The sequence below is a fragment of the Gymnoscopelus microlampas genome (genome assembly GCF_963454915.1).
Source record: "Gymnoscopelus microlampas genome assembly, chromosome: 4".
Classification (NCBI taxonomy): Eukaryota; Metazoa; Chordata; class Actinopteri; order Myctophiformes; family Myctophidae; genus Gymnoscopelus; species Gymnoscopelus microlampas.
In genome coordinates, this window is record NC_139941.1 from 34,719,411 (window position 1) to 34,746,215 (window position 26,805).

The window sequence follows — 26,805 nt, forward strand, 5'->3', positions numbered from 1 at the left end:
CCATTATCAATGCACTGTAACAAACGTACGTTTACGAAGTAAAATTCTCAGCGCTAATTTAACACAGGGAGTGTAAAACAAATTTGGACTATACAATCCTCAGTGTTAATTTAACTAACACAACTTGTTAGGTTTAGCTTTTGTTTTATACAGTACAACCTAAACATTTCCCTGGAAAAAGACAAGATGATCCATGTTACAATTGCACCTAAAACACACAAAACAGTATCTGCATAGCGCAGAGGAGAAGACCAGTGAACACAACACATGCACACTATAGTGACACCTAGTGTCCAGACTTCAGTGACGCAAGCTACAGCACAACACCTCACACCAAAGAGCACTTACGTTAAAGGTTCCCACAGCCAAGAAAACATGTGCAAATAAGAAATAGACTGTAAGTGACCGTTCAACACACTATGCGTTCAAGAAAAGTCATCAACAGTAACACAAGATAAAATGGAATAACCTGGGGTGAGGGTTTTAGACAGTAGATTTACAGCTAACACCAACACAGGAATGATAGTCAAAGGGTACTCTTGCACTACCAGGTATCTGTGACAAATACACAATACTGTGTGCATTCTCAAATGCACTTCTACTTTGACCACATGAACCCTAGGGTCCCTCAGGCATGTCATAATGCCGAAACTAGCAGATCGGCTATTTTTGGCGAAGAGGGAGAACAGGAGAGGACCAAGTACAGATCCCTGTGGGACCCTGGTCATAAAGTATGTAGGGTTGAAGTGGTTAACTGACGGTGTCTGGCTCTGCTCAGCTACTATTATTGACTAAATGTGTGGCATCAGGTATTCATATCAAACTTAACACACTGTGCAGTGTCTGAAAAAAGTAATGTATGTTGAAAAACACTAGGCAGTGGTGGAAAGTAACTAAGTACATCTACTTAAGTACTGCACTTAAGTAAAATTTTGAGTACGTTTTTACTTTACTAGAGTATTTCCTATTTGCAATTTACTTATTTACTTCTACTCCACTACATCTCAGAGGCAAATATTGTACTTTTACTCCACTACAATTATTTGAAAACTTTAGTTACTAGTTACTTTTCAGATTATTTTCTGCATTAAATTATATAATGTAATAAATGATTACATTATAAAACATACATTAACCACTTTAGCCCTATTTTATACCTCGGCTATTTGAAAATAGCCGATCTACAAGCTCACAACGCGTCGCATAGCGACTTGTTGTGAGCTTGTCGCATAGCGACGTGTTGTGAGCTTGTAGATCTGCTATTTTAAAACATTTTACTTTTACTTTTACTTAAGTATATTTTTTATTCCAGACTTTTACTTGTAACAGAGTACCTCTACATTGCGGTATTGATACTTTTACTTAAGCAAAACATTTGACTACTTTTTGCACCACTGGCACTAGGTATAACATGTCAACATAGGAAGGATGGGGCGGAGAGAAGAGAAGAGAGGACAGTGTAGCAACAGCCAAGCAGTATAACAGGATTACTCTCTGAAAATATCCTTGAGCGGGGAGGTCCCCCCGGCCTTATCTGGGCCAGGTCTTAGAAGGCTTTTGTGTGGGTGGGGATGCACTCGGCCACACATCTCAAGCCCATGTGACCTCTGCTTACTGCTGCTTGTCAATAAGTGACTGTCACTGGCCTAATTCCCCTTATATTAGGGGCCGTTCAATATCTATAGGAAGGGGTCAATGGAGGCAGGAGGGTCTACAGTTTTTTATTTGACCGCAAGCCATATTTTGAAGCCTGACTATTATCTATAGGAAGTCAGATTTTTACCGAAGCCATAGAACAGAAGAAATTCTGGATTAACTTAATATTTACGACATGAAAACCATGGACTGTGACACAGGGATGGGACGTTTAAATGGTTAACCGTGTACACGCAGTGTTAAAGGCTCCTTCTGTTGTTCAAAGTGACCGGAAGCAGCTCTGACTGGATATAACACATGGGCTTCACTCTGGGACGCAAGGCGTCTCCAGACATTGCAACACAGCAATGTAGTGCCAGGGTTCGATATGCACCAGAGACGTTAACTTTCTCCAGTGGGATTTATCCAATGTGTATCAAATATCCAATGTTTCTTTCTGCAGCCTCACTGTGCTGTAAATCTCTTAAAAAGGAAACGACTTCTAACTGAGACTGGAATCAAAACATAGTTTATCCTTATAAGGTGGGGGAGGGTCAATAAACGTTTTTTTTTAATCAAGGAAAGAATTTCTGTCAGATACATCACCCATAAAATTTGAAATGCTTTATTCAAATCTAAGTCTTTCTAATTGATTAGAAAAGCTTTTTTCTTTTTGACAAAACAACGGTAATTGGTGGAAACTACAAAAAACGGGGAACGGCATTGGTCGGGCTGTAATATGATCCGTTTGGTGACAGTAGGAAAAAAAGGGTTTCATGTTTTCTAATCCCTTGCATGTCTGTCCAGTGTATGTAATCACACATTTATTATCATAAAATGAATGTATGCCAAGAGGCACTGATGATGCAAGAGCAGCCAATATTTTGCAGCACACCAATCTGTGACATAATAGAACACACACAAAAGGGTGATACAAATAAAAGTAATGCAACAGTACATGGATACGTTATACCCCATTCAATCTGGGAACGCATCTGTGTCATTTTAGATTTGAGCTATAACCTATTATTTTATACTTTGGCTATTCAAAAACAGCAGAAAAAAATATATATATATATTCAAAGATTTGCACACATTCAAGATTTTTCAAAAATAGCAGATCTACAAGCTCGTAGCGCCGCACTATGGGCTTGTACATCTGCTATTTTTGAATAGCCAAAGAAATCTAAAATGACACAGCTGTGTTCTTGGATTGAATGGGCTAAGTAGGGTTGTCTTTTTAAAGGTTGCACATTACACACACACGCACGTACACACACAAGGGTTGACCCACAGAGCCATGCGTACCTTTTCCCTCAGGCGCCTCAATGATGGCTATAGTAAAGTACGAGTAGATGTGAGAGGAGGGGGGAAAGAAGTCGTCAAAAGTAACCAGATAACAAATCAAACATGTCACATTGAACCAGTGGTTCTCAAACATTTTCATGTCATGGACCCCCAAATTGATATGCATTTGGCCGTGGACCACGGACCATTTGAAGTTTTTTTTTTTGCCAGAGAAGATCTGTCAACATTTGTCAAAACATTTAAAAAAAAGTAGTTCTACAAGCTCACAATATGTCGTGATGTGATGTGCTGTGAGCTTGTAGATTGTCTATTTTAAAATGTGTAGCTTGTAGATCAGCTTTTTTTTTAAATGGCTGGAAAAGTTAATTCTGCTGCTCATTTTGCAGGAGACCCCTTGGAACCCCTTCAGGGACCACTGGGGGTCCCTAGACCCCACTTTGAGAACCAGGGCCTTAAAACATACAGGCCGACAGTATTATCAGTATCAGGGAAAATAAAGCAGATAAAAGGCCAACACCCACAGCACTGTAATAATGGATACAGAATTCCCATCCACAAGTCAAACCGTAGTATCGTTTGGCAAAGATTCATTTTGTTCTCTAGTATGTATACATAATTCCACATTTCTACAATGTACGTGCACATAATAATGTCTATTATTTACATAGGTTAGAGTAGAGTAAATCAGTAGAAGAAGAACAGCATACATGATAATCTCAAAAGGAAATATTATGATTGAATTATATGAATTATATTCTTCATCAACATTAAAATCATATCATGGAGAAGTCATCATACCGAGTTCCAATATTAACCAACGCTAGGAGTCACTGAGTATGTGAGTGCGAGTGAACAGGCAGGTGGGTGGGAAGGAGAAAAAGATAGAAACCCTGTTGAAGTAAGATGGTGTTGGTTTTAAAGGGTCAGGAGAGATGAGAGGGGATGTGGCAGAAGGACTGTGAGAGACACGGTAATAAACCGCTGTCATGGCCACTGACAAATGCATATTTGGACACCCACGCGCAGCCATACAGTACAGTTGCAATGACTCATAATTAACACACAGGCATGATCACACAAACACACCAAGAGGTTCTAAAATAAGAAATGCACCATTTGACCACCACCTATTCTGACAGAATAATCAACACCACAAGCAAAAAAAGGTAGTTTTTCCAAAGTTCTTGGCTGATTTTTACACACTGGATGCCGCTACATTTTAAAAACATGACAATTAAGTTGTTCTAAAATTGATTATGCACAACTTCACATTGCACAGTTTTTAATCTGTTTGTCGCGGTACATACAACACATAACACATAACATGTTGAAATCTCTAATTAAATGATCCCGATCCTTGAAAAAAAACAATTATATGTTATTTCATTTGTCAGAAAATGTGATAAATGAGTCTGTGTTCCGATAACAGCCTGCAGGGCAGGAAGTGTAGCAGCAGCCATATTTCTACCTCAGTAGTATAATGATGTACTCCGTTTTTCGTGACACTTGGAAAAACAACTGGAATGGGGCAACTAATCTTTCTTAGCTTAAGAAACAAGGTTTTGCATTTTTGATAGATTGCTATGCATGCACTGAAATGGCACAATAATCCAAATCAGTGAGCAGCAGCATCCACACACACACACACACACACACACACACACTACTGTATGTACTGTGCATGTGTGCTCGGGTGGCGCAGTGGTAAAGTCACTGCCCACCACCACGGAGGTTGTGGGTTCGAATCCACCGTGGTGCAACCGGCTTTGTCGAGCGTCTACACGAACACAATCGGGGGAGGGAAGCCGGACGGGGAGGGTGATATTAGTCATTGCGCGCACTCCTACGGGCTGGGGTGGCACCTGTCAGCGGGGAGTGTTGGGCGGGAGGAGTAGGACGAAGGCTCTACGTCTTCCTGGTGAGGATTCCTCACTGGTGAGTCAGTAGGATACGACAGCAGTGACAACACAGAAATGTGTGTGGGGAGGAATTAATTGGCAAAACGACTAAATTGGGGAGAAAAAGGGGTAAAAAAGAATTGGCTACTCTAAATAAAATAAATAAACATCATGAAACAGACTAAAATATATCATCGGCTGATTCATTCCCACCCATCCGATTTTCAACTTGACTAGGTCATTTCTCTGGGAAGGTAGCATGAGAGCTATGGACACAGATGGCCTTTATATCAAAGGTCACCACATCACACTCTCATACCGCACCACGGCAACTCTACACCCCCAGCATGGCGGTCCGGCCCCTGGTGTGCCGACAGGGTCCTTTGGTGGGCAGAGGCCGCATTCTGACCTTTAGATCAGGGAGTGCAAAAGGCCCACTTCAAGTGACAGGCGCACTTCCCCAGGCCAGCCCACCCACAGGTCAGCCCAAAGGCTTTGTGGTGCTGTGGAGGAAGGTGGTTGGGAGGGGAGGGCGGGGCGGGGCGGGGCGGGGCAGTGTTGATCCAAAAGTTGCCAAATTCTCCTGCTGTGAGTGTGCCACCATTAATATAGCACAATTCAAAAGGAGACTGCCTTAGCATATATCGGTCCCCCTTTTGCTCTGCGATGAACCAGTCAAAGTAATCAGGTTAAACGACTGGAGGCCTGTTGCACTCACACCCATAATGAGCAAATGCTTTGAGAAATGCTGCACATAACCAGTGGTAGGTTTGATTTCAAGCCTATATCAAGCTTGCCAATAGGAAGCTGCAGCTTGAGCTTCAATGCTCTCCAGGAAGCCCTGGTTGAGCTTAGAGAGATGATCAACAACAAGTTGCCACTAACACTTGACCCCCTGCAATTTGGGTACCGCCAGAACAGATCGACGGACGATGTAAAACTGCTACGCAGTCTCAAAGCTACTGGCAATAGACTGCAAAAAAGCTTCTTCCCCCGTACAATCAGGTACAGTACATAAGCGAACTGACAAAAAATAGAACGAACCAGAGCAAAGGGAAACGCTAACCAGTTTTACTCTTATGTACCTGAACACAAGATGTAACAATAAAGTACAACCTTGAACCTTGCATAAGGCTAGTCTACCACTACCGAGGAACCATGGTATTTACTCGCTGTTAGGTTAACCAATTATTACAGCACACTTTTAATTTTGGACTTGGTGTCCCGGTAGGGCTTGGTTGAATGGTTAGTGAGGGTAAAAAAGATCAAGGAGGCCTGAATTAAATACAACACGTAGAGGAATTAAATGTCACTTACCACTCTCGATGGTCTGTTTGCCCCCTGACAACACCCCCAAAGGCAGGGTACCGGTGGGAGTCAATCCTTTGAGTGTTAAGACACTCTCACTCTCTTCCCTGGAATAGACACACACATACAATACACACTTCAGACCTGTCATTTAACAGGACAGCAGCAGAGTAGCCTAGCAGCTTAGAGACTATCTTATCCCCAACCTGCTCTGGATAAGAGTGTGAACTAGACAAATTGCTACCACATGACGGTGTCCCCTTTACCCAATTCCATTTAATTTTTGGTTATTTCTATCTTGAAAACATGTGCAGCAAAGTTACAAAAAGAGTTGTGTTGTGAAATGTTGGCGGGGGACAGTTTCATGTGACTAGAATGAATAACTCCAATCATTTGAGACAAGTTCAAAGTTCTTTGTTTAGCTAATTCTTTGTTTAATTAACTATTTTGAAAGTACAAGCATTTTTACCATTTAGACAAACTCTCCCAAGAACAATGAAAATAATGACAATATCTGCACAATCTCAGGGATTGAAGCAAAAACTAAAATCTCACGATTTTGTTTTTTTTATCAGGCCAAGTTCCCGATTTGTGATTTGTGAAACAGCGCAAAAGCAGCCCCTCACACTAACGCTCTGTCGGTCGGCCCCATATGCACATGACCATATCTCTGCATAGCGGCTCTGTGGCTCTGGACAACCGGAACTCCATATATGCCTATATATGGGCATATGGGGTTTGTTTATGGTTATGTCTGAGTCATAGTGATATGCCTATATATGGGCGTATCAGGTTTTTAACGTTTATGTATGGTTATGTCTGAGTCAGAGTGCCGTGGTCCTGCCTATATATGGGCGTATGGGGTTTGGTTATGTCTGAATCAGAGTGGCCGGTCCTCCCTTAAGCTTTAATATAGGATATCTGAGACAATTAGGGTGTTATGGAAGATGTATGAACAGGTATTCTAATCCTAGTTTGACAAATTCAAATACTCTTTCATCTTACAATAAAATAGTATTATTATTGTAGGGATTGACTTAAAGGAGCGCTTTCAACCTCATCTTCATATGCCTAATTCAAATTTTATGATGATTCTGTTCTACTCTCCGTCTGATTGGTGGGCTATGGACAGTTCAGAAACCTGCCTACCAATAGTACCATCAATGGGGATTCCAAGCTAATAGAAACTCCGGCCTCTCTCTTCCTGGAAAGTTAGCATCCTGAAATAGAAGCCATTGTTCTTGCATAAGAAAAAATTATGGGTTCACAAAATGTGAAAAATATTCACAATATAAAAAAAGAAAATTGGGAATGTACTTCCTTGGCCCACTGCAGCGCGCATAAGACATTTGGCACGGATCAGTCCAGTGGTTTGCAAGATTAGCCGTGGACACACAGACACAGACTGTCTTTTGACAGCTCAACCTCTAGGAGCCACGCCATGAACATAAAACAAAACTGACTGCTCTGGTACAGTCTGACAGACTAGCGACAGCAGCATTTATCTGGAATAACGACCTAATGGCATTATGCTGCTAGAGCGCATCGTGACTCATGAGCTGCCAGCTCATAATCCTTGCAGGGAGGCGCCAGGTTTTCAAACACAACTTCATTGTTCAGAGTGAATGTGCACTCAAACGTACTCCTTTCAATTTAATTAACACTCTCTCTTAGCATCTTCTTCAGCCCCATACACACTGTATGTGTGTGTGTGTGTGTGTGTGTGTGTGTGTGTGTGTGATGTTCCATTTGGCTATTCAGACAAACAAAATCCTTTTTTCCCTCAGCAGCGTGCCTTCATGTTAAACACAGCTTGGTGTTAGGGCTGGGTGATACTGACTAAATCAAATATCGCAATATTTTAGGAATGGCCACAAATCTCAGATAGTTTGGATACTCTCTCGGCCAGATAGTATTCGATTTCGAACAGAATTTAAATATTCGGATGCTTCATTAATATATACAGTACACTGCACAGCCACATTGAGTCCGCACACAGAGTTAATGAGGATTGTACACTTTCAGTCCGTTTCCATGTTAACCTGCTGCCAGCTGGAGTGGGAATGACTGGGGTAGTTGTCCACGGCTAAATGGACTTATAGGGATAGTTCACCCCAAAAAAATACTTATTTTCTATCAATTACACACGACACCCCATGAAGCCTTGAATTTGTGCTTTTTTTTGTTTTTTTGTCGCATTCTAATTATACACAGACAGCATAATTTGACGACCGGCAGAGACTCAATGGAGACTCTTTGAGTCCGCCGGTTATCAAATTATTGGCTTAGGAATGCGACAAAAACATCTCCATGAATTCAAGGCTCCATGGGGTGAGTGATCGATAGGAAAAAAAAGTCATTTTGGGGGTTAACAATCCCTTTAAAGAATCTTATAAATACTCTTCACCTCTATAAATATACTCACCTCTATAAATGAAACAGCTTCAGAAGAACAATGATGGTGTAACTAAGAGATACACTGAAAATGTTTTTTTTTAAACATACAGTACAATTCACTCTTTATCACTTTAATTTCCTTGTTGTAGAGAAGACGCGAGTGTACGATTCCTAAACGAGCTTAGCCTAGACCCGCTGTGATTGGCCAGTAGTCACTGTGATTGGCAGTTCTTCCACCAAAACTATGCCTAAACCTAACCTCACAAAAACTATGGCTATACCGATATTTTAGGGATTACTATTACGACTGGTACTTTCAGAACATATTTACACAAAAGCACATTTTGAGAAAAACGATGATTAGTAATGTGGATGTCATGGCCAGGTAGAAAGGTTCATTGTTCATAATATCGTATCGTTATAATCACAGACTTACAGTTGAAGAAGTAATCTTTTCAAAATGATGGGAGAGTGATAAGGACTGATTAACCACTTGAACCCCATGTGGTTGTGCGGACTCCCTCCCTCGCTGCTAGTGTCTTTTAAGTTTTCTGTTATTGTGGGGAAAGCTTCAGCTCTTTGTCGATCTGTTATTTTCAGCGAAAGCTTTCCCCACAACAACGGATGCTGGGCTCTAAGTGGTTAAGAAGTAATCTTTTCGTAATGATGGGAGAGTGATGTGGAGTTATTAGGAAGTATTGAGTCGATTCCAGACCTGAGGACGGAGAAGACTCGGGCCATCTTTCCGACGGCGCGGATCTTGTTCCGGATGACCTCCTTGCGCATGGCCGAGGTGCCTCCTGGAACCATGTGGTAAACAGTATGAACACCAAGACACGGTACACCCAGTAATATTCACAACATGCTCTCAACAGTGATGTTCTCTATTCATTGGCATTTTATAATATGTATTACCTTTGCATTTACTGTAAAGCATTTCTGTCAGTTAATAATCCCTGGCGTGAGGGAGAAGAGGGGCACCACTGCAATACATGTAAACTCCCATCTAGTTCATGCTATTTAGATAGCCTTGAATGCCCCTGTTTGAAGCCTTGCCATGACCACATTAACCCATTAAGACCTGAGGCCGATTTTACAAATGTCTTCTAAAACAGTTTTCTGAAAAAACTTTGCTATAGGTTTTCAGACTTTCATGTTAAGGAACCCCAAAATTATGTGCGTGTGGCCGTGGACCCCCATCTCAAAATATGTTGTTCCAGGGACACCCAGAAGCAAAGATTTGAGTTAAAAATGTTGTGTAAAATATGAAAAAATATGACTTTTAGAGATTTGGACAAATATTTACGATGTTTCAAAAATAGCAGATCTACAAGCTCTATGAGCTTGTATATCTACTATTTTTGAATAGCCACAGTACAAAATAACGGTTAAAGTGGTTACACAGATGCGTTCCCGGTTTTAATGGGTTATTAAGCAGACATGGTACTGTCTGCATCACATCCAAAGGGTGAACTTTGAGCTGCAGGGTTCCCTCTGCTGCGTTCTCGGCCTCACCTTCACAAAGGTCATCTCCCTCCGACATGAGCTCATCATCAGAGCAGATGTTCAACACGTTCACTAGCATCTCCGTCACTGCGGGCGCAGAGGGAGCACACTTCATTATGAAGCCACAATCTATCGACATCATTCAGTGACACAAACAAGTGACTGATAGAATAATGGACAGGCAGATTGAAAATCATCATTGAAAATAATTGCAACACTTTTCAACCTTTGCAATAAAGACATTAAAACATACAACTCTACATAAGCTGTGTCAAATAAAATCCATTGTTGATACATTTGAGGAAGGGAGAGCAATATCATTTATTTTGTAGAAAAAGGCTGATTTTTTTTATAAATAAAATCTTCATCAGGGTGTGTGTTAGCCTGATGAAGATTCTAATTATTACATTTTTCCAGATATTCCATGATTTGTTAACAAGAACCACCCAGATTCCCAGACTTTCCCTGTCTGGATATTCCAGAAATTCCATCACCTGTGGGAACCCCTTGTCCATCACATTCTCCCCTGTACGGGGAGAGAACAGCAATATGAGATCATCAAGGAGAGAATGACACAAACCTTTCTCCCCAACAAAAGGCAGAGACCACGTAAAGACGTCCATGAAGTTGGGAAGCCAGTAAGGATGGGGAGAGCAGTTGAACTGTCGGATATTCATCACGTTGTTCTCGTATTTTAATACAGCAGCTAATGAGAGAGAGGGAGAGCAAGAGAAAGTTTATCCCAAGCTAACTTTTTCTCAGTGGGTGTATAACTTTTGCTGACAGCAAATGCACAATTCGGATGGTTTTGTAAGATCATTTTCAGTAAGTTGCAATGAAACACAGCTGTGTTTACACTTTTCTCTATTCCCATTTAATTGTACAAATGTTGTTTTGTTTGTTTGGTTCCACTTTGGCAATGTAAACGTATGTTTTCTCATGCCAATAAAGCCCATTTGAATTGAACTGAATTGAGGAGAGAGAGAGAGAGAGAGTGAGAGAAAGAGAGCTCAAACCTTTGTTGTTGTAGACGTCTAAGTAATTTGGAGCAGAAAAGATGGTGATTAGTGAGGGGAAGCCTGTAGTCTGGCTCTTTCTGTACATCCGATACCTGTGAGGCCACAAAAGAAAACAGTGACAATTAATTAGACAACACCTGAAGATAAACTACTGTGATACACAGAGGTGTGTTGTTAAATGCCTGCTGACTTACCCCGCATCCTGTGCTTCATGGGCCCTTATTACCGACAGAAGGTTATTATTTACCAAAAAGTCGCACACCGCTGAGTAACTGTGACAGAGATGGAGAGAGAGAAGAACAAAGAGAGAGAGACATCAGAATTAATTATTACTAGACGTATGTTAATGTCTGACAATGCCTTGTTTGATACACCACAATGGTGTGGCAGGTTTCTTGACAGGCACAGAGAAATTCCAGATGCTGCAAAAACACAAAGTTTCACCTGAGTCAGCAGGCCATCAGACATGCAGAACCTCACATACTAATAAACAGCCTCAGACTAGCATTGCTTTACAGTGGCAATAGTGGTTATGACCTGTTGTATTTACTTTGATGTCACAAAAAGAAAAAAGAAAGAAAACTGTGAGGTCACTGTATCGCAGTGCGTATCCAGAGCTAATCTCACAGACTGCTCGACCGATCAGCATCAAATTTTGTATGCATGCTGTCAGTAGGACACATTTTGATGGCATCCCAGCAGCATAACACCCCACCACAACCTTTTGTGGAACAGCAGGTGGTCACCTTACAGCCTTTCTCTATCTTGGTACTCTGTCTTGGTACTTCCAACCAGACAGAGACTGAGGGGGTACTTCCAACCAGACAGAATGTGGGGGTACTTCCAACCAGACAGAGACTGTGGGGGTACTTAACCAGACAGAGACTGTCGGGGTACTTCCAACCAGACAGACTGTGGGGGTACAGCCCATAGACATATAAAGGTACTGTAGACGCCTCCTCCGGCTCTGAGGCATCTGTATCTCGGGCGCCATTTTAGAGAAGGCAAGCTTCCGCGTGTGTCACAGAAGGGGGCGTTCGGTAGGCCAATCAGAGGCAGGTGGGGGCTGGTCTTTTCGTAACCCAGCCCTTAGCCCTTTAAGAGGCAGCCACACAGCAACTAGTCAGTTAGACGCGCTTTGATTGGCCATTGGTCAACTCGCTGTGATTGGCCAGTAGTCACTTTGAGTGGCAGCGTGCCTCCTCTAAAAATGGCGGCCGCGATACAGGTCGCTCCAACGAACTGCAGAGGCCAATGAGGTATCTAGGTTTCTATATCTATGGTACAGCCAACCAGAGGAAGGAGCTCAGAGAGAGGTCGACTGAGCCTAACGAGGCTATGACTGGGCTTTTCCTTCTGGCCCAGCCACGCCTCCTCAACCAGCCCACTGCTGATAGACTGTTCAGGAAATTAGCTAGCCACCTGCATCTGATTAGATCAACAGTAGCCTGAGATGGAACAGTTTCCTGACAATTAGCACATCAATGCATTGCACTGGAGATGAGACTCGGTAGAAGTCTGGCTCAACGAGTGCTGATTTTATTTATTTTTACATTCATTTACGTTTCTAATGTGCAGAAGGGGGTCACATGTGAGGATAGTGGACCAGAAGGTTTAGCTGACAAACGTATTATGGTTGCACCATTGTAATTACGTCATTTCATTTGTTTCAGTTTGTTGACACTCTTATTCAGAACCCAGAAATACGAATTTATAAGTTATCATACTACAGTGTTTCTCACCGAAAATAACAGATTTTGAACTAGTTTTTAGTTAAGTGAGCAGATGAGTCCACTCTTCCATCAACAGTATTATATGCATGTGTTTTCTATAAATCTTTCCTTCAGTGCAGTATTTTGTATGCAACGTCATTTGTGTGACAACCTGCCACCACCATCTCTCCATTGATAACTGCAGCTCTGTGATGCCTACATATTGAATTAACCCTTTTATTTTCCTTTTTTGGGGGGATTAATTGTGAAGCCTTTCTTGTGGGATAAAAGCTGCAGCAGCAATGTGGCTAGATACCTGAAAAAATACGAGCAGCCTCTGACGGAGTTGTGGTTAAAGTGTTCGGATGTCTTTTCACTTCCGTAGTCCTCGCCGGGGTCAGCCCAGATCAGGTCACACATGGGCCCAAAGGCTGGAGGCTCTTTAAACCTGTCTAACTACAGGGAAGAAAAACAACACACAAACTTAATATGGACTTGCTATAGACCAGTAGTTCTCAAACATTTTAATGTGAAGGACCCCCAAATTGTATTTGACCGCAGACCCCCATTTGAAAGGATTTTGTGCGAGGGATAAGGAAGATTTGAGTTTATTTTTGAAAGTTATTCAATTATTTTCACAATTCAAGATTTTTCTAAAACAGCCAATCTATGAGCTCACAATGCATCACATGATCATCATGATGCGTTAAGAGCTTAGATTGCCTATTTCAAATAGACACAACGTTTAAGATAGGGATAAGTGGTTAAACTGTTCCTCATTTTGCTGGGGAGCCCCAGGAAACCCTTCAAGGAGCCCTGGGGGTCCCCGGACCCCACTTTGAGAACCAGCACATAAGACTGAGTGTTTAAACAGGTCCCTAAGCATAGCTGTTATCAGTGCCAAGGAGGACCTCTTGTATTAAAAAATAATACTGCATTTCTTAGCGTTCTGTAATAACTGGCAGGATTTGATTCATATTTCATTAGATCATAGTTTAACAGTGAAACGTTATCCCCCTAGGGTCCTACCAAGTGTTTATTCTAATCTATTTTTGAAACAATGTTGATTTTTCCCAGTTAATAAATCATTAACCTGAATGAATGAAGGCATAACCTAAATAATAGTTTGATGTGAAATAATAAATATTCACACATTTTCGGATTGTGTAATAAGTAATAACATGTAATTCAATTATACTCATGAGTAAAAAGCTACAATTCAATTACCTGCATCAATTCAGACATTAAAATACTTTTCCCAAGCATATTGAAGAGCGTCATTTTGTAGAAACGACTTTTTTACAGTTGACATCTAGTTAAAATAATTATACACCAGTGCAGTGGAATAAAAAGAAGATTGTATCACTGTATCAATATTTTTCTAGATTCATATCATGTAAGTGGTTGCATCACATACCTTTCTAATGTCGTCAAGGCAGTTGATTTCTGGTGAAAGTCCGCCATGTACACACAGGAACTGTTGGTTGAGGAGGGCAGCGAGGGGCAAGCAATCAAAGGCCTCCATGCAGGCATCATACACCCGCTCTGAGTATTTGATTTTACCTGAAATCAAAACAAACTTAAATTTGCAACAGGGAAAAGAGTGAATTCTTTAATAGGACAACAAACCACTACATCAGTCGTAGGAAGTACTTATACAAGGGCTCCCTCGTAAATGAGATGTTGTATCTCAATGGGACTCAACTGTGTAAATAAAAGTACAAAATACTGTTGTTCTATGTTCCATCAAAGTGTAAAGCATACATTAACCACTTCAGCCATGTCTATTTGAAAATAGCCGATCTACAAGCTCACAACGCGTATCTTTGTGACGCGTTGTGAGCTTGTAGATCTGCTATTTTCAAAGGAGTTTTATACATTTGGAAACATGTGAAATGGGATATTGCACATAATGAGTACTTTCACTTTTAGTACTTAAGTATATTTTGACGCTAATACTTGTACTTTTTTTGTACTTTTAAGTAAATTCTGAAATTTTACTTGTAACAGAGTATTTCTACATTGCAGTAGTAAAACATGCAAGTACTTTTTCCACCACTGTAAGCAGGCCAACAAATACAAACGGGCCAGTTGTATCTGCTCTCAGGCGTTATCAGTAAATGTCTTACCGGATGTTTTGCAGGCAGTGATCAGCAAAGCACTCTTGCTTGGGGCACGGCTTGCTGATCATGCTTTCATGAGCCGCAGTGTGACTTGCACAACGCTGCAGGTCAGATTAAGGAAGGCAGGAAGTAATTTCCTTATAAGGAGAAGAGAAGCTATTGGCTCTTATCAGGCCAAGGCAAGTAAACTGTATGATGTGGTTCGATCAGAGACTACTAGACAATACTGACCTCTGGTGCTATTAAGGCAAGTATCTTGACCTCTGAGGGGGATTATATGCCCCTAAATGTTCAAGATACCTGCAATGTTATTATTCATATTATTAAGTAAAGATAAAGACCTGCATTTAGACTTGGACAACTCTCATGGAATGGTTAGAGTGGTTACCAATGGTTACAAGGACCATGCTGCCATGGTGGAGGAGTGACAACAAAACAACAGATTGTAACGTTATCACCTCAAGGTGGATAAGATGATAAAAAGGATATAAATTATACAATCTCTCCTGGTGCTGCAGCTCTCCAAACATACCACAGACATTCTGGTACTCCACCCTTAGTGGATCACAAAAACTGGTGCGTTTCAAAGTGAATGCTCCTTCAGAGTAAACTGCACTGAGGCAGGACAGAGAACACAATCACATAAAGATGCACTGATATGCCTTAGGCCTCTATTCAAGGTTCGGCATCTAATGCATTTGGTTTGGAACATTTCTTAAATATTAATTCATTAATAGTTATAACTTGAGAATGCTGATGTGATGTCACTTACTCAGAGCTAGCAAGAGATTCAGGAAATATAAACTAAGTGACCAGGCTTTTTTTTACCCAATTAGTTTAAGCACATGCTAATGAGTGCTCTTATTATAAAGTAATTATGTTTAAGTAGCTCTGTCATGCAGTGTCCTCCGCCTCCACCCTGAAAGGGGAGGAGACATTTAGGGACTGAAAGCTATTTGCAACTGGCAAATTACATTCTGCTGTCTGCCAAAGTGTTTTGGTTTCTAGCATTTGCATACTAATAATGGCACCACACCTGTGTAGCTGATTATCATGGCTCTGATCAAAGCCTAATTTATGCCTGGGTGAAAAGAGAGAGAGATTCGCATTAACACTTTTCTTCCAGTTGAAAATACTGCATTTTTTAATTGAGCAAAACTTTTTCACCCAAACATAATTAGGCTTCACACTGATTTCTCTCTCTCTCAAACAAAAGCTAATAAAATACGCACGTCACTTAGTTGAGGTGCTGGGTTAGAAAAGAATAAGAAAAAGAATAAAACCCGCAAATGTTTCGAGCCAAGGCTCATCCATCGGGTCAAACTCGAGATGCGTGCACCCCACCCACATAAATAGACAACCACAGGCCACGTTGTTAATTAGTGGGTGGAACAACACAATAGGGTAATAAGGTAAAAAATAATCAAATAATGCAGTGTTCAACATTTACATATCCATAACACAACAGTGAAAAAAGCACAAATGAACAGCATGATTATTAAAATCTAGAGAGAGATAATAATCTAATCAGGTACTGATTATACTTTATTTATAGGTATAGTGGAGATGGACAGGAAACAGGGAGTGAGAGATGGGGAGTGACCCGCAAAGCCACATTGGAGCCTAGGTGTCCGGACCACTAGGCCAGCGGTACGGGCCACCTGCCAACATTTCTGTTTGAGTGATGTGTGTAACTGTGTGTAAAATACCAGAAATATGCCTGACTACTATCTGTGTCACCCCAATGAATAACATATCTTTATTCTCATATAAATCTGCTGACAGACAGGGCTGGGGTGTTGTTGGAATAAAATAAAACAAATTCTTCTAACAATTCAAATACCAGTTCCAATTCAACTAATAATAAATGCTTTACCCAAGGTATTGTTTTGGCTAATCTAACAAATCAGAGCCAAACAAATAATTATTCCTTCGAAAGGGCCCAGTTTTCCCAAAATTGAAGGAACCCTGACTGACAAGACCGACAAATGCTTTTTCAATGCCTTGTCAATGCACTTCGCATGTATTTGGTGGTTGCATCCCATCTGGTAGAAGGCCGAACAAGGTTATAAAAGCCACACTTGCACTTACATTCCTGTTTGAACGTGAAGTACTCTGTGAGGTGCCGGCACTCGTGGTTCCCTCGCAGGAGAAAGAGTGTAGTGGGGTGGTTGATCTTAAGCGACCAGAGGTAGAGCACACACTAAGAGAGAGGGAGGGGGATATAGGCGGAGAGAGGGGCAAAATAAATAGAATTATACACAGACATCGTGCAATTCAAAACTTAGAAAGCACATTAAAGACAGGTCGACCATCATTCAGCTCTTAAGCTTGGAGAACTGCATAAATAACCTGTGTTCCCTTCAGAAGTTAATCTACATAAATCTTCCTTTGCGCACGTTAGAGGCTCAAACATATAGAGGGGGCAGGAAGAAACAGTAGATTCTATCATAATAACTGATGCATCCCTGGGGAAGCTTTGAAGCCAGACCTAAATGGAATCTGGAGCCGTATTTAATGTGCGACGACAACAGTATAAAAAAAGCAGAGGAGGCATTTACAATCCAAATGAGCCCTGCTTCCTCTTCAGGCTCAGACGACAAGGCACTGCTCATTAGTCGCCACTTGCCGCCCTCGGCCCACTCTTTTACATTAACATGCACGAAATCACAGCCCAACATTAAGCCTGGAGAGCAGGACGCCCAAGTAACCGAAGGCAGCAGGTGTGCATTCACGCAAAAACAAAACAAACCACACATTTTCACTCTAAATTCTATTGTGTTCTGACCTTTATTATGTTTATATACTGTATATTAGCTCTGGAAAGAATTAAGAGACCACTCTCTGGTTTACTATTTATATGATACAGTATACGTTTGTGAAAAGAAATTACATTTTTGTAATTTCTTTACAAAAGATATTTCTTAAATATCTAAAATAAAAATATTGAGGTGTGCTTGTTGTGTTTCAATTCAATAGGATTTAAGAAAATCTTTACTGTTGCAATGGCCCAATCTCTACTTTGGCATCAATACAATACATCCGTTGTACAGTATAAGTGGTGAGGAATGGCTGAATATCCATGTTCTACCATGTAGTACTAGTGACTCTCTTGGGGCTAAATTCAACATGGGTTCTTTAAGGGGTTTGGGCTGGGTTTTTGGGGGAACAAGGAAGAGGTGTGTGTGTGTGATGTGTTGTCAGAGTGAATGTAGCATGTGCAACAAATGGACACATTGTTCTGCGTGCCCAACGTGAGAAGTTGCAATACTCTCATTCTTGCAATTCCTACAACCAGCCAAAAAACGACAAATAGCGCTTTAGTATATTGCCATTTGTTAAAGGATGACTTCACCCATTTTCAACAAATCTTCATATAACTGGTCCATACTAATGCTCATAAAATGGTACCATTTTCTCTACTCAGCCTGTGTCTCATAGGAGGGCTGTGGACACTTCAGAAACCAGCCTACCAGTGACAATCATGGTTAAACAGGTTATTTTTCTTTATTTTATTAACACGAGAACAATGGCTTCCATTATAGCATGGCAACTTTCCAGGAATAGAAAGCCTGCAGTTTCTATTAGCTTGGATTCCCCATCGATGATGTCACTGGTAGGCGGGTTACAGAACTGTCCACAGCGCTCCTCTGAGACACAGACCGAGTAGACAAAAATGGTACCATGTAATGAGCATTAGTGAGGACCAATTATATGAAGATAGGTTGAAAATGGTTGACGTCGTCCTTTAATATTACTGTATAATACTCTCATATGCTATTTTAAATGACTATCATAAACATAACACCTTAGCATTATTTGAGTGGACTGAAGGCAGACCTGCAAAGTCATGAGGGGTGAAAAAGGTGACATGTTCCTAAACCAAACCCCTTTTGGGAGGTCTGGGACATGGGACTGTTAATCCACCCATGTTTTGTTCCCTGCACGTCTTACTGCCCTCTGTACTTTGTGTGGAATTGTTTGAGCTGTGAAGTGCAGGTGAATCTGTAGAGGGGCTGTCGGCATGAATGGATCTCTTATGTGCGTAGGTGGTGAAGGGAACAGGAGTGCAGAGTGCCTGAGAGATGACATGGATTTTAATGAGAGAGCTCTCTTCTATCAAGTAGGCAGTCTGCACAAAGCCTGGAACGGGGGAGGCAGACAATGGTGCTGGCTGGCTCGCTTCACTCCACCTCACGAAGCACAAACACACACAGATGGAGACAGACAGACACACCGACACAGACACCCACCCACTCACACTCTGCACAGCGTGTGTGGTTAGAGAGGGGTTGGAGCCAGGTTAGGGGGTCAGTTCAGAGGAATACTCCCTTGGATCGCAATGGGTGAAGTAGGCAGCATAATGAAATGGATTGCCTACATGAACTCGATTTAGATTCTGGAAAATTGCTGGCCTGAAAAAAAGTAATATGCTGCTTTCAGAGGCTTAAGTCGATCTTTATGTTGCCTTGGTAACCACATCCTGAGATCCATATTCCTAAACCCATCCTTTGTGCTATTCAAGCGACCACTATGGCCTTCACAAGACACAAGGGTTTCCATGGCTTCATCTCTTTTCAGACTCCACCTGAGGGAGAGTGAAACCTGGGTAGATGGTAAAAGATTCTGCTCACGCTGGGCATCCTAATGGCCTGCGTTTATGTGACGTTATGAGCTTAAGCGCTATGCTCTTTAGAATTTCCTGTCCTTGCCATCTAGCAATTCACTTGCTACATATAAATTATACAACCACCCTAATGGGCACGACAACGTCCTGTCCAGCCAAAAGTTGTAGTGACTACGTTAGGGGTTGGGACAGTTAACTGAACTGTTAGTTTTAAACAATTATAGAAAAATAAATAAAAAACGATTCGATGTTTTTTCTTTTTTTAGAAAAAACAAAAGTGCTTTGATTATTTGATTGATCAAAAAAATAATAATAATCATAGAATCGCTAAGAAATGAATCGATCTTTGCAGTTCTATCTACTTTGGAACATATATTCTACATTTTTCTCAGTTAATCTAAATTAGTCTTGGCCTGTAGAGACAGAAAGCCCAAAACTTCCTAAACAAAATGGCCAGTTCACATTTCATATTTCTATGAATTTACTCTAGTTTTGACAAGATCATTAAACACTGAAGATCACCAGTTTAACAGCAATCTAATTACATAAAAGGATTGATGACCAACTCTCATATCTCGGCAAATCAGAACACACACATGCAGTAAATCTGTCTCTGCGAGTCACAGGTCCAACTCTGCATCTCTAAACCAAATGCAATGCTTTCCATACACTGCCATAATTCCTCCAACACTTTACAGTATAACACCCCCACCCCTCCTACTGTGCCCTAATAATAATAATACTAATGAATTAATACATAATAATACTTTTTTATATTAACTTAGGGACAGTTAAAATTGTTAAAATATTAGTCAGGAGCCCTGAGTGCAAGCCCAGAAAGCCTTTGCCGTGCACAGGCCTTCAACTCCCTGCTTTCTCGATAAAAGCATTAAAACCGGGGAGTGAGAAAAATATTTGTAATTAAGTTGGAATAGGTGGGGCCCCGTCGAATGCCCAGTATCACTCACCCAATCAGTCCCTATGCTTTCTCTCTCTCTCTCTCTTTTCGAAAACATAATCTCCACCTCCAGACTTCCGACGTTGTGGAGATAATTAACGGTAGTAGGGAAGGTCACAATTAACCATGCACACAAAAATGTATTGCACCTGTTCAGGAACTATTGACCAAAAACGAAAATAACTCATTACAAATTAAAACTTATTTTTTTTATATAATTGTAATTCTACAATACTCTGACAGCGTTATAGTACAGGCTCGTTCTGTTTTTTTGACTGTTGACAGTTCTCAGACTGGATGTAACACATTAATTAGTTCTAGAAGTACAAGGCTTTTTCTACAACATCAGGAATGCGGGATGCTAATTTGCGCCACTAGTAGTGTAGGTGGAAGCACCCCATGCGATCGAGAGCATTTATTGCTCAGAAACTGTAGCTGATAAAGGGGCGACTAGGAAATCACAAAGCAGTGGAAAGTATTTCCAGAAAGACTGATGACTGACACTGTTCGCCCCCGTAGGCTCTGTTCATAATGAGAGGGTTGGCTTAGTTCACTGCGTTCAAGTACTGACGTCTGTTGCACTGTTGCTGTGACCAAGGCTTGTGATATGACACTAAAATGTTAATTTCTATAAACATGACTTTAAATGACGGTTAAATGCAGATAAATGCAAACACTCTGAGTGTACACTTTTACAACAAAAAAAAGAAATACAGCACAGGAGTTTTCAATTAATTAATTAAACTAGCAAGTGACAAAATCAATAGTTGTCTGTGTAAAAACACTAAAGGTCAACTGATCAACTCAGAGGCCTCCTGCGGTTAAACACCTCTGTAGTATAGTATCACTTTACTTTAAAAAAAGAGAAAAAGTTAAACTGACATTCATAAATCGTTCTGGATTTCCATTATTTTCCTTAACGTTTCCAAGGCTCCAAAAACAATATTGTATTGCCAGATTGACCTAGAAAATGTCTGAGCATGCTCACAACCTACACAGCATGGGTAGCATACCCATTAACATAGTACACACAAATTAAATGATGACCATATGGGAGCTCTGCTGTGCTCCTGGCTAAAGCAATCATCAGACTAGTTTCAGTACAGAGCAGGTCAGAGAGGGGTCCAACAACAAAGAGAATCACCATCCAGACAGTACTGATGACTGTGATCGCAAAACATCTGTCTCTAGACAGTCAGGAGGGGGCTGCTGTAGTTGTCTCTGTAGGACTTGGTTTGAAAGCATTGCTTACTACAAAGATATTATCAGCAAAAGGCTGGACATGATTTTTTATTCAGCACTGCAGAAGATAGGGCTGCAGCTTTAAAATAGCTTTCAAATGGTTTTAAAATCATACCAGCAACTGCTAGATAAACTTGATAAAGAATTGTCAGAAGTTTCCATAGTATGTATGTGTAGTAGAGTGATTGACATTGATTTTGAGCAATTACGTTCCATAACTGAGCCAACTTCTGCAGTATGAAAAAATAAATAAAAACGGACTGTTGGAATTCTCCTACAAGAAACCTTATTAGTACAGATCTGGTCATTCTCACCTCGATACTGAAGTAGCCTCGATCTACATAGTCACCGAGGAAGAGATACCGCGTGTTACTGGGCGACCCACCAACTTCAAAGAGCTTCATAAGGTCAAAGAACTGTCCATGGACATCGCCACAAACTGTGGAAAGAGAAAGATTACAGTGAAATAACAACAACGATACTAGCTATACAGGGCCATAAATCATGGTGTTAGTGTGTCTTTTCGTGTCTTGTCTTCGGCAATGCACAGTGAAGAACAGTTATTGGCCATTGAGGCCAGGATGTGAAATTAATACCAGGCAGCAGTCAAATGCTATAGTGCAGTACGGTAGTACCTTTAACTAGAGTCATGAATGATGTAAACAGCCTTGTGTAGTTGTAGTAGCTGATAGAGCTTTGATAACGGCACGGATAACTTTACAGTCACATTCAAAGCAGGGAAAGTGAGCAATGCTAGTGAAGAAATGTGATTGCCGTCACCTGAATTTTGTGATTTAGATATGAACTGCAGTAGTTCTCTTCTCTGATCCTTGGGACCCAGAGGACTGCTGGCTTTCATTCTAAGCCTTTAATGAAGGGAATAATATAGCAGTTAACTGCCTGGTAGAATAAGACAACTTGCAGTCATCTGGGTCCCCAGGACCTCAGCTGTCAATCAGACATTATTAGGGGAACTGACATTTTCCCTTTTCATAGGCTCTTCAGCTTAAGAAATTGCAGTATTCAGCGGTGGGACTTTGATTGCTTTGTTTAATTAAAAAGCCTTAATATCTCTACAGACCACAGCAGATGTGCAGTGAATGTTCCATTAAAACAGCTCCCATTCATTTAATAGAAAAGAAGCACCGCACACCAGTTGTGGAGTGCTAGCAGACAATCTGGTGCCCTGGGATCATTTCCATCCCGTTCGTATTTCCCAAGTGCCAAGAAGACATTGCACTTGGACAAGTACCTGGATGCATTCCTCTCTTCCATTGAGCTAAGGAAGCATAAAATGTATAGTCTAGACGCATACCGCCGTATGGCACAAGTTTATCCTGCCTGTTAATTTGTATTGTCTAAAGCAGTGGTTCCCAAACTTCTTTGCTCAAGACCCACAAGAGAAATCAGATGTTTGCCCGGGACCCTAGTGAAAATAGCAGATCTACAAGATCACAGGGACTTTCTTGAATTATATTAATTTTATTCATGAAATTATTTGTGAAAAATGTTTTTATTTGTTTTCAACTCAAAAGGTGTATTTTTTTGTGGAATTATTTAGAAATGTTTTTAAAATAATAAAAATGAATGACAAAATTTAGGAAACAAAAAATAAAAAGGGATATAATTCACCTGCGACCCATGAAAATGTCTCCACGACCCACAAATGGGTTGCGACCTGGAAACAGTGGTCTAAAGCATGGGTGTTCAACAGGGGGTCCGGCACCCCAAGGGGGCCCTCGGAGTTACTACGGGGGTGCTATTACATTATGTTAACCACTTGAACCCTAGCATCCCTATTCTGGGGGGGAACATTCCCCAAAAACTGCAGATCTACAAACTCAAAGCGTGTTGCACTGCAATGTGTTGTGAGCTTGCAGATCTGCCATTTTCAGTGAAGAGATTTGGTGTGGGAAAAAAAGCAAAAGTACAGAACCAAAGGTCAAGTTTACTAAGTATTGAGGGTTTAAGTGGTTAAATATCTGAAAATACACAGTAACATGAATCTGACATATTAATAGAAAAGATCATGTGGAAACAAGCAAACAAAAAACTTGAATTTACACAACCCTGATGATAGTGCTGTCAAACAGCTCTATGAAGCCATCTATGAAAAGGTTTAATCTGCAACACAATGTTATACAACACATGTAGAATAGGGGTCCCTGCTTCATCTCTCTCTCAGCTAAGGGATCCTTGGCCCGAACAATGTTGTAGACCCCTGTTCTAGAGATTATAGGTATCAACCGTGTATGCAAGAAATGTAATGTATTTGAAATCTGTCTGAAAAAAGAAGGCAGGCACTCTGGAGCGCCAGGTGCTTGGGGGTGATGTTCGCAGCTGGTGTGTCTGCTGTGGTGTGCGCTCCACTTAAGAGTACATTTGAACTGGGGGTGTTGGGGGGTGGGGGAAAGCCCTGTGGTGGTTGGAGATGCCTCAGTCCATTCTGCCACTCGAGTGGTTATACACCAGCTGTCAGAAGATGCAAACAGTGGTGCCATGGAAATGTGCCCGGTGCTGGCACAGGGTTTACTCTCTACACTCTAGTCTCGTCAGGCTTGTCCTTTTCACCATGTCCTCTGAGAGAGAAGAACCATTACAGACCGACGTGCGTGCATGTGTGTGTGCGTGCGTGCGGGCGAGTTGAGCCTTCTGGAGGTATAAATTGCAAAAAGGGACACTCTAGCTTTCAAAACCAAGCATATCAAAGACCTTGATTTCATTATTACAAAAGAATCGTTTTCAGTGGACAATCTAATGAATGCCAATAGTGAGGGAACAAGGTGGCTATTCAAGAGGGTTTATTATTAGTCACTCACTCATACTGGTTGAAGCAGCAAAATGTTGGTGAGGCATGCATACTGCTAACAATTACAATAAGTAGATAATAATAATAATACTGGATGACAAGAAAGCACTCTACCAAACAAATCTGAGACGTATGTAATGGTATGTTCATTTTAACTTAATATCTTCCCAGATTCTCTGCACAATTAACACTTTTTCATGCCCTGGAAATGAACCGATTTATTTTCCATACTTCCCCAAACCCATGTATGTTCTATCTTCAGTACAGCCCATTGGAAGCACCTCAAACTCACATACTCTACTCTTATCTGGGCACCTCCACCTTCTTTCGATATTTATGCCAAATATCTAGATATCAATAAGATACAGTATACACTAATTAACAATTTGATATTTGATATATTTCTAAGTGTAGCAACAGTGAAAACTAAGCATTCTTTTAAAAAAAAGTCGTTTTCACTCTTATTTTGAATTTCTCTGACGGAAGGTAAAACGCTTACTTTCCTAGCATGAACGAGGTAACGCCAAAGTCACGGAAAATCACTGAAAATCATATTGTTCAGCCCTAGCCCTTTGCCAAGCCATCCCCAAGCTAAACCTTACCTGTGATGGGAGCGTCCACCTCCAGCATGCACTTTTCCTGGCGGAGGATGTTGGCCCCATCGTTGATTATCTTCAGGGCCACGTCTTCCTCTAGCCTGCCCTCCTTGACCAGGTGGTTACGGAGCACCTCAGGATTGGGCTTGCCATCCTCAAACAGCTCCTTTAAGGTCAGCTTTTGCTGGGGTGGGTATGGCACAGCTATGGGAAAAGAGGACATTTCCACAAACAGCTCAATTACAGCAAATCATAATTATTTAATTTCAACCATTCCTTTTCCTCCATTATAATTGAATTGGCGTGTGGAGGGTTGTGGGGGGTTCATACCGTTTATGCATGGCATATTTAAGTGACGGTGTACAATATATACATCTATGTACAGTATGTTGGGGGGGTCTGTACACAGAGATAGAGCACTGAGCAAAGTGGAAAGTGAGCAGCGTGTGTAGCGGAGCGGCCACATTTTGACAGGAGTGAGAGCGGGTTTTGAAAAAGGTCAGAGCGGACGGACCTCGGATCTCCGCTCCTAGCCGCTCTGGTGCCACTCCTACCAGGTGATAAGCATGACCGGTCTCATGGTCAGACACGACGCATCATGTCCCCAGTCTAAGATCCCTCACTTAATTCTGAACTGATAGCCGTCATTCAAATTTGTCTGTAATCCGCAAAGTCCGGTTGTTAATTCCTTGCGTCAGTTAGCCAAAAAGGGTACAATTTGAAATATAAGTGTTGGGTTTTTTGCTTCCCCACACTTGGGGTGAATTATCCCACAGGATTTATTATTATCAGTCTTATTAAAAATACAATGCCCTACGTAAAATTGACACTTGGATGGCGTGTGTTTTTGCGACATTGTTGTTGTCCATGGTGAAAACTGCACTCACATAGGGGTACTCTAGGATCTATAGTCTCTACACAGATTATAGGGGACACATTTGTGTCAAAAGAATGCATTGTGCTCCAATTGGTCACACAAGCTTCCAAATGGCAGCAGATTTCGTCAAAATACAATGCGGGGGGGGAGGGGGGCATGGTCAAATCAAGGTAAGCGATGGAGCGGTTGCAAGAGAAGCGAGGAATCTCTTTGAGCGCGAAGCGTGACAACGGGACTCCCGCTTTCCTTGGTGTTTCACCTTAATTGCGTCTAAACCCTAACATTTAACTTCAGTAAAACTATGCCTAAACCGAACCCTAACCTCACAAACACTATGCCTAACTCTAACCTCACAGAAATAATGCCTAAAACCTAACCTCAAAACCATGTCCGCATGGGCGAAACACCGGGGAAAAAAAGACTCTCCCGCATGACAACAGCCTCATGAGTCGATGAGTGCGGAGCAGCATTTCTTCCTGCTCATCTCAGCTTAAATGCTCTGCACAGAGAGCACACTCACACACAAATAAAGAGGAAATTACATTTAGAATATTAGACCAATGCTAATACACTAGATTATATGTTGAGTGCAGAGTGAAGAGCGAAGTGAAAGGCTTCTGAAGTGACACCAAAATTAAGTTCATGGTGCTATAATAATAATGCCATGAGAGATACTTGACAAAAACATATGCACATTCAGTGCTCACCTCAATTTAAAGCCCCACCTCTCCCATTAATCTCCTTCCATGGTACCTCAACAATCCTTTTACAGCCACATAGCTACAAGAGG

The 26,805-nt window shown here is 41.2% G+C and overlaps 1 protein-coding gene across 3 annotated transcripts in view; it reads right to left on the reverse strand.

Moving 5' to 3' along the window:
* Positions 1–26,805, reverse strand: part of ppp3cca (protein phosphatase 3, catalytic subunit, gamma isozyme, a) — a 36,030-nt gene that overhangs the window by 3,920 nt on the left and 5,305 nt on the right. For 2 of the 3 annotated variants that reach the window (XM_084055702.1, XM_084055703.1), the window contains exons 2-13: positions 25,145–25,342; positions 22,048–22,172; positions 16,998–17,109; positions 14,201–14,346; positions 13,100–13,239; positions 11,266–11,343; positions 11,069–11,163; positions 10,633–10,758; positions 10,062–10,139; positions 9,262–9,346; positions 6,159–6,256; positions 2,944–2,970 (exon numbers count right to left, since the gene is read on the reverse strand). In XM_084055702.1, coding sequence (XP_083911828.1) covers positions 2,944–2,970; positions 6,159–6,256; positions 9,262–9,346; positions 10,062–10,139; positions 10,633–10,758; positions 11,069–11,163; positions 11,266–11,343; positions 13,100–13,239; positions 14,201–14,346; positions 16,998–17,109; positions 22,048–22,172; positions 25,145–25,342 — 1,308 coding nt within the window. The remainder of the gene's footprint in view (positions 1–2,943; positions 2,971–6,158; positions 6,257–9,261; positions 9,347–10,061; positions 10,140–10,632; positions 10,759–11,068; positions 11,164–11,265; positions 11,344–13,099; positions 13,240–14,200; positions 14,347–16,997; positions 17,110–22,047; positions 22,173–25,144; positions 25,343–26,805) is intronic. The other variant, XM_084055704.1, reaches the window with a different exon arrangement.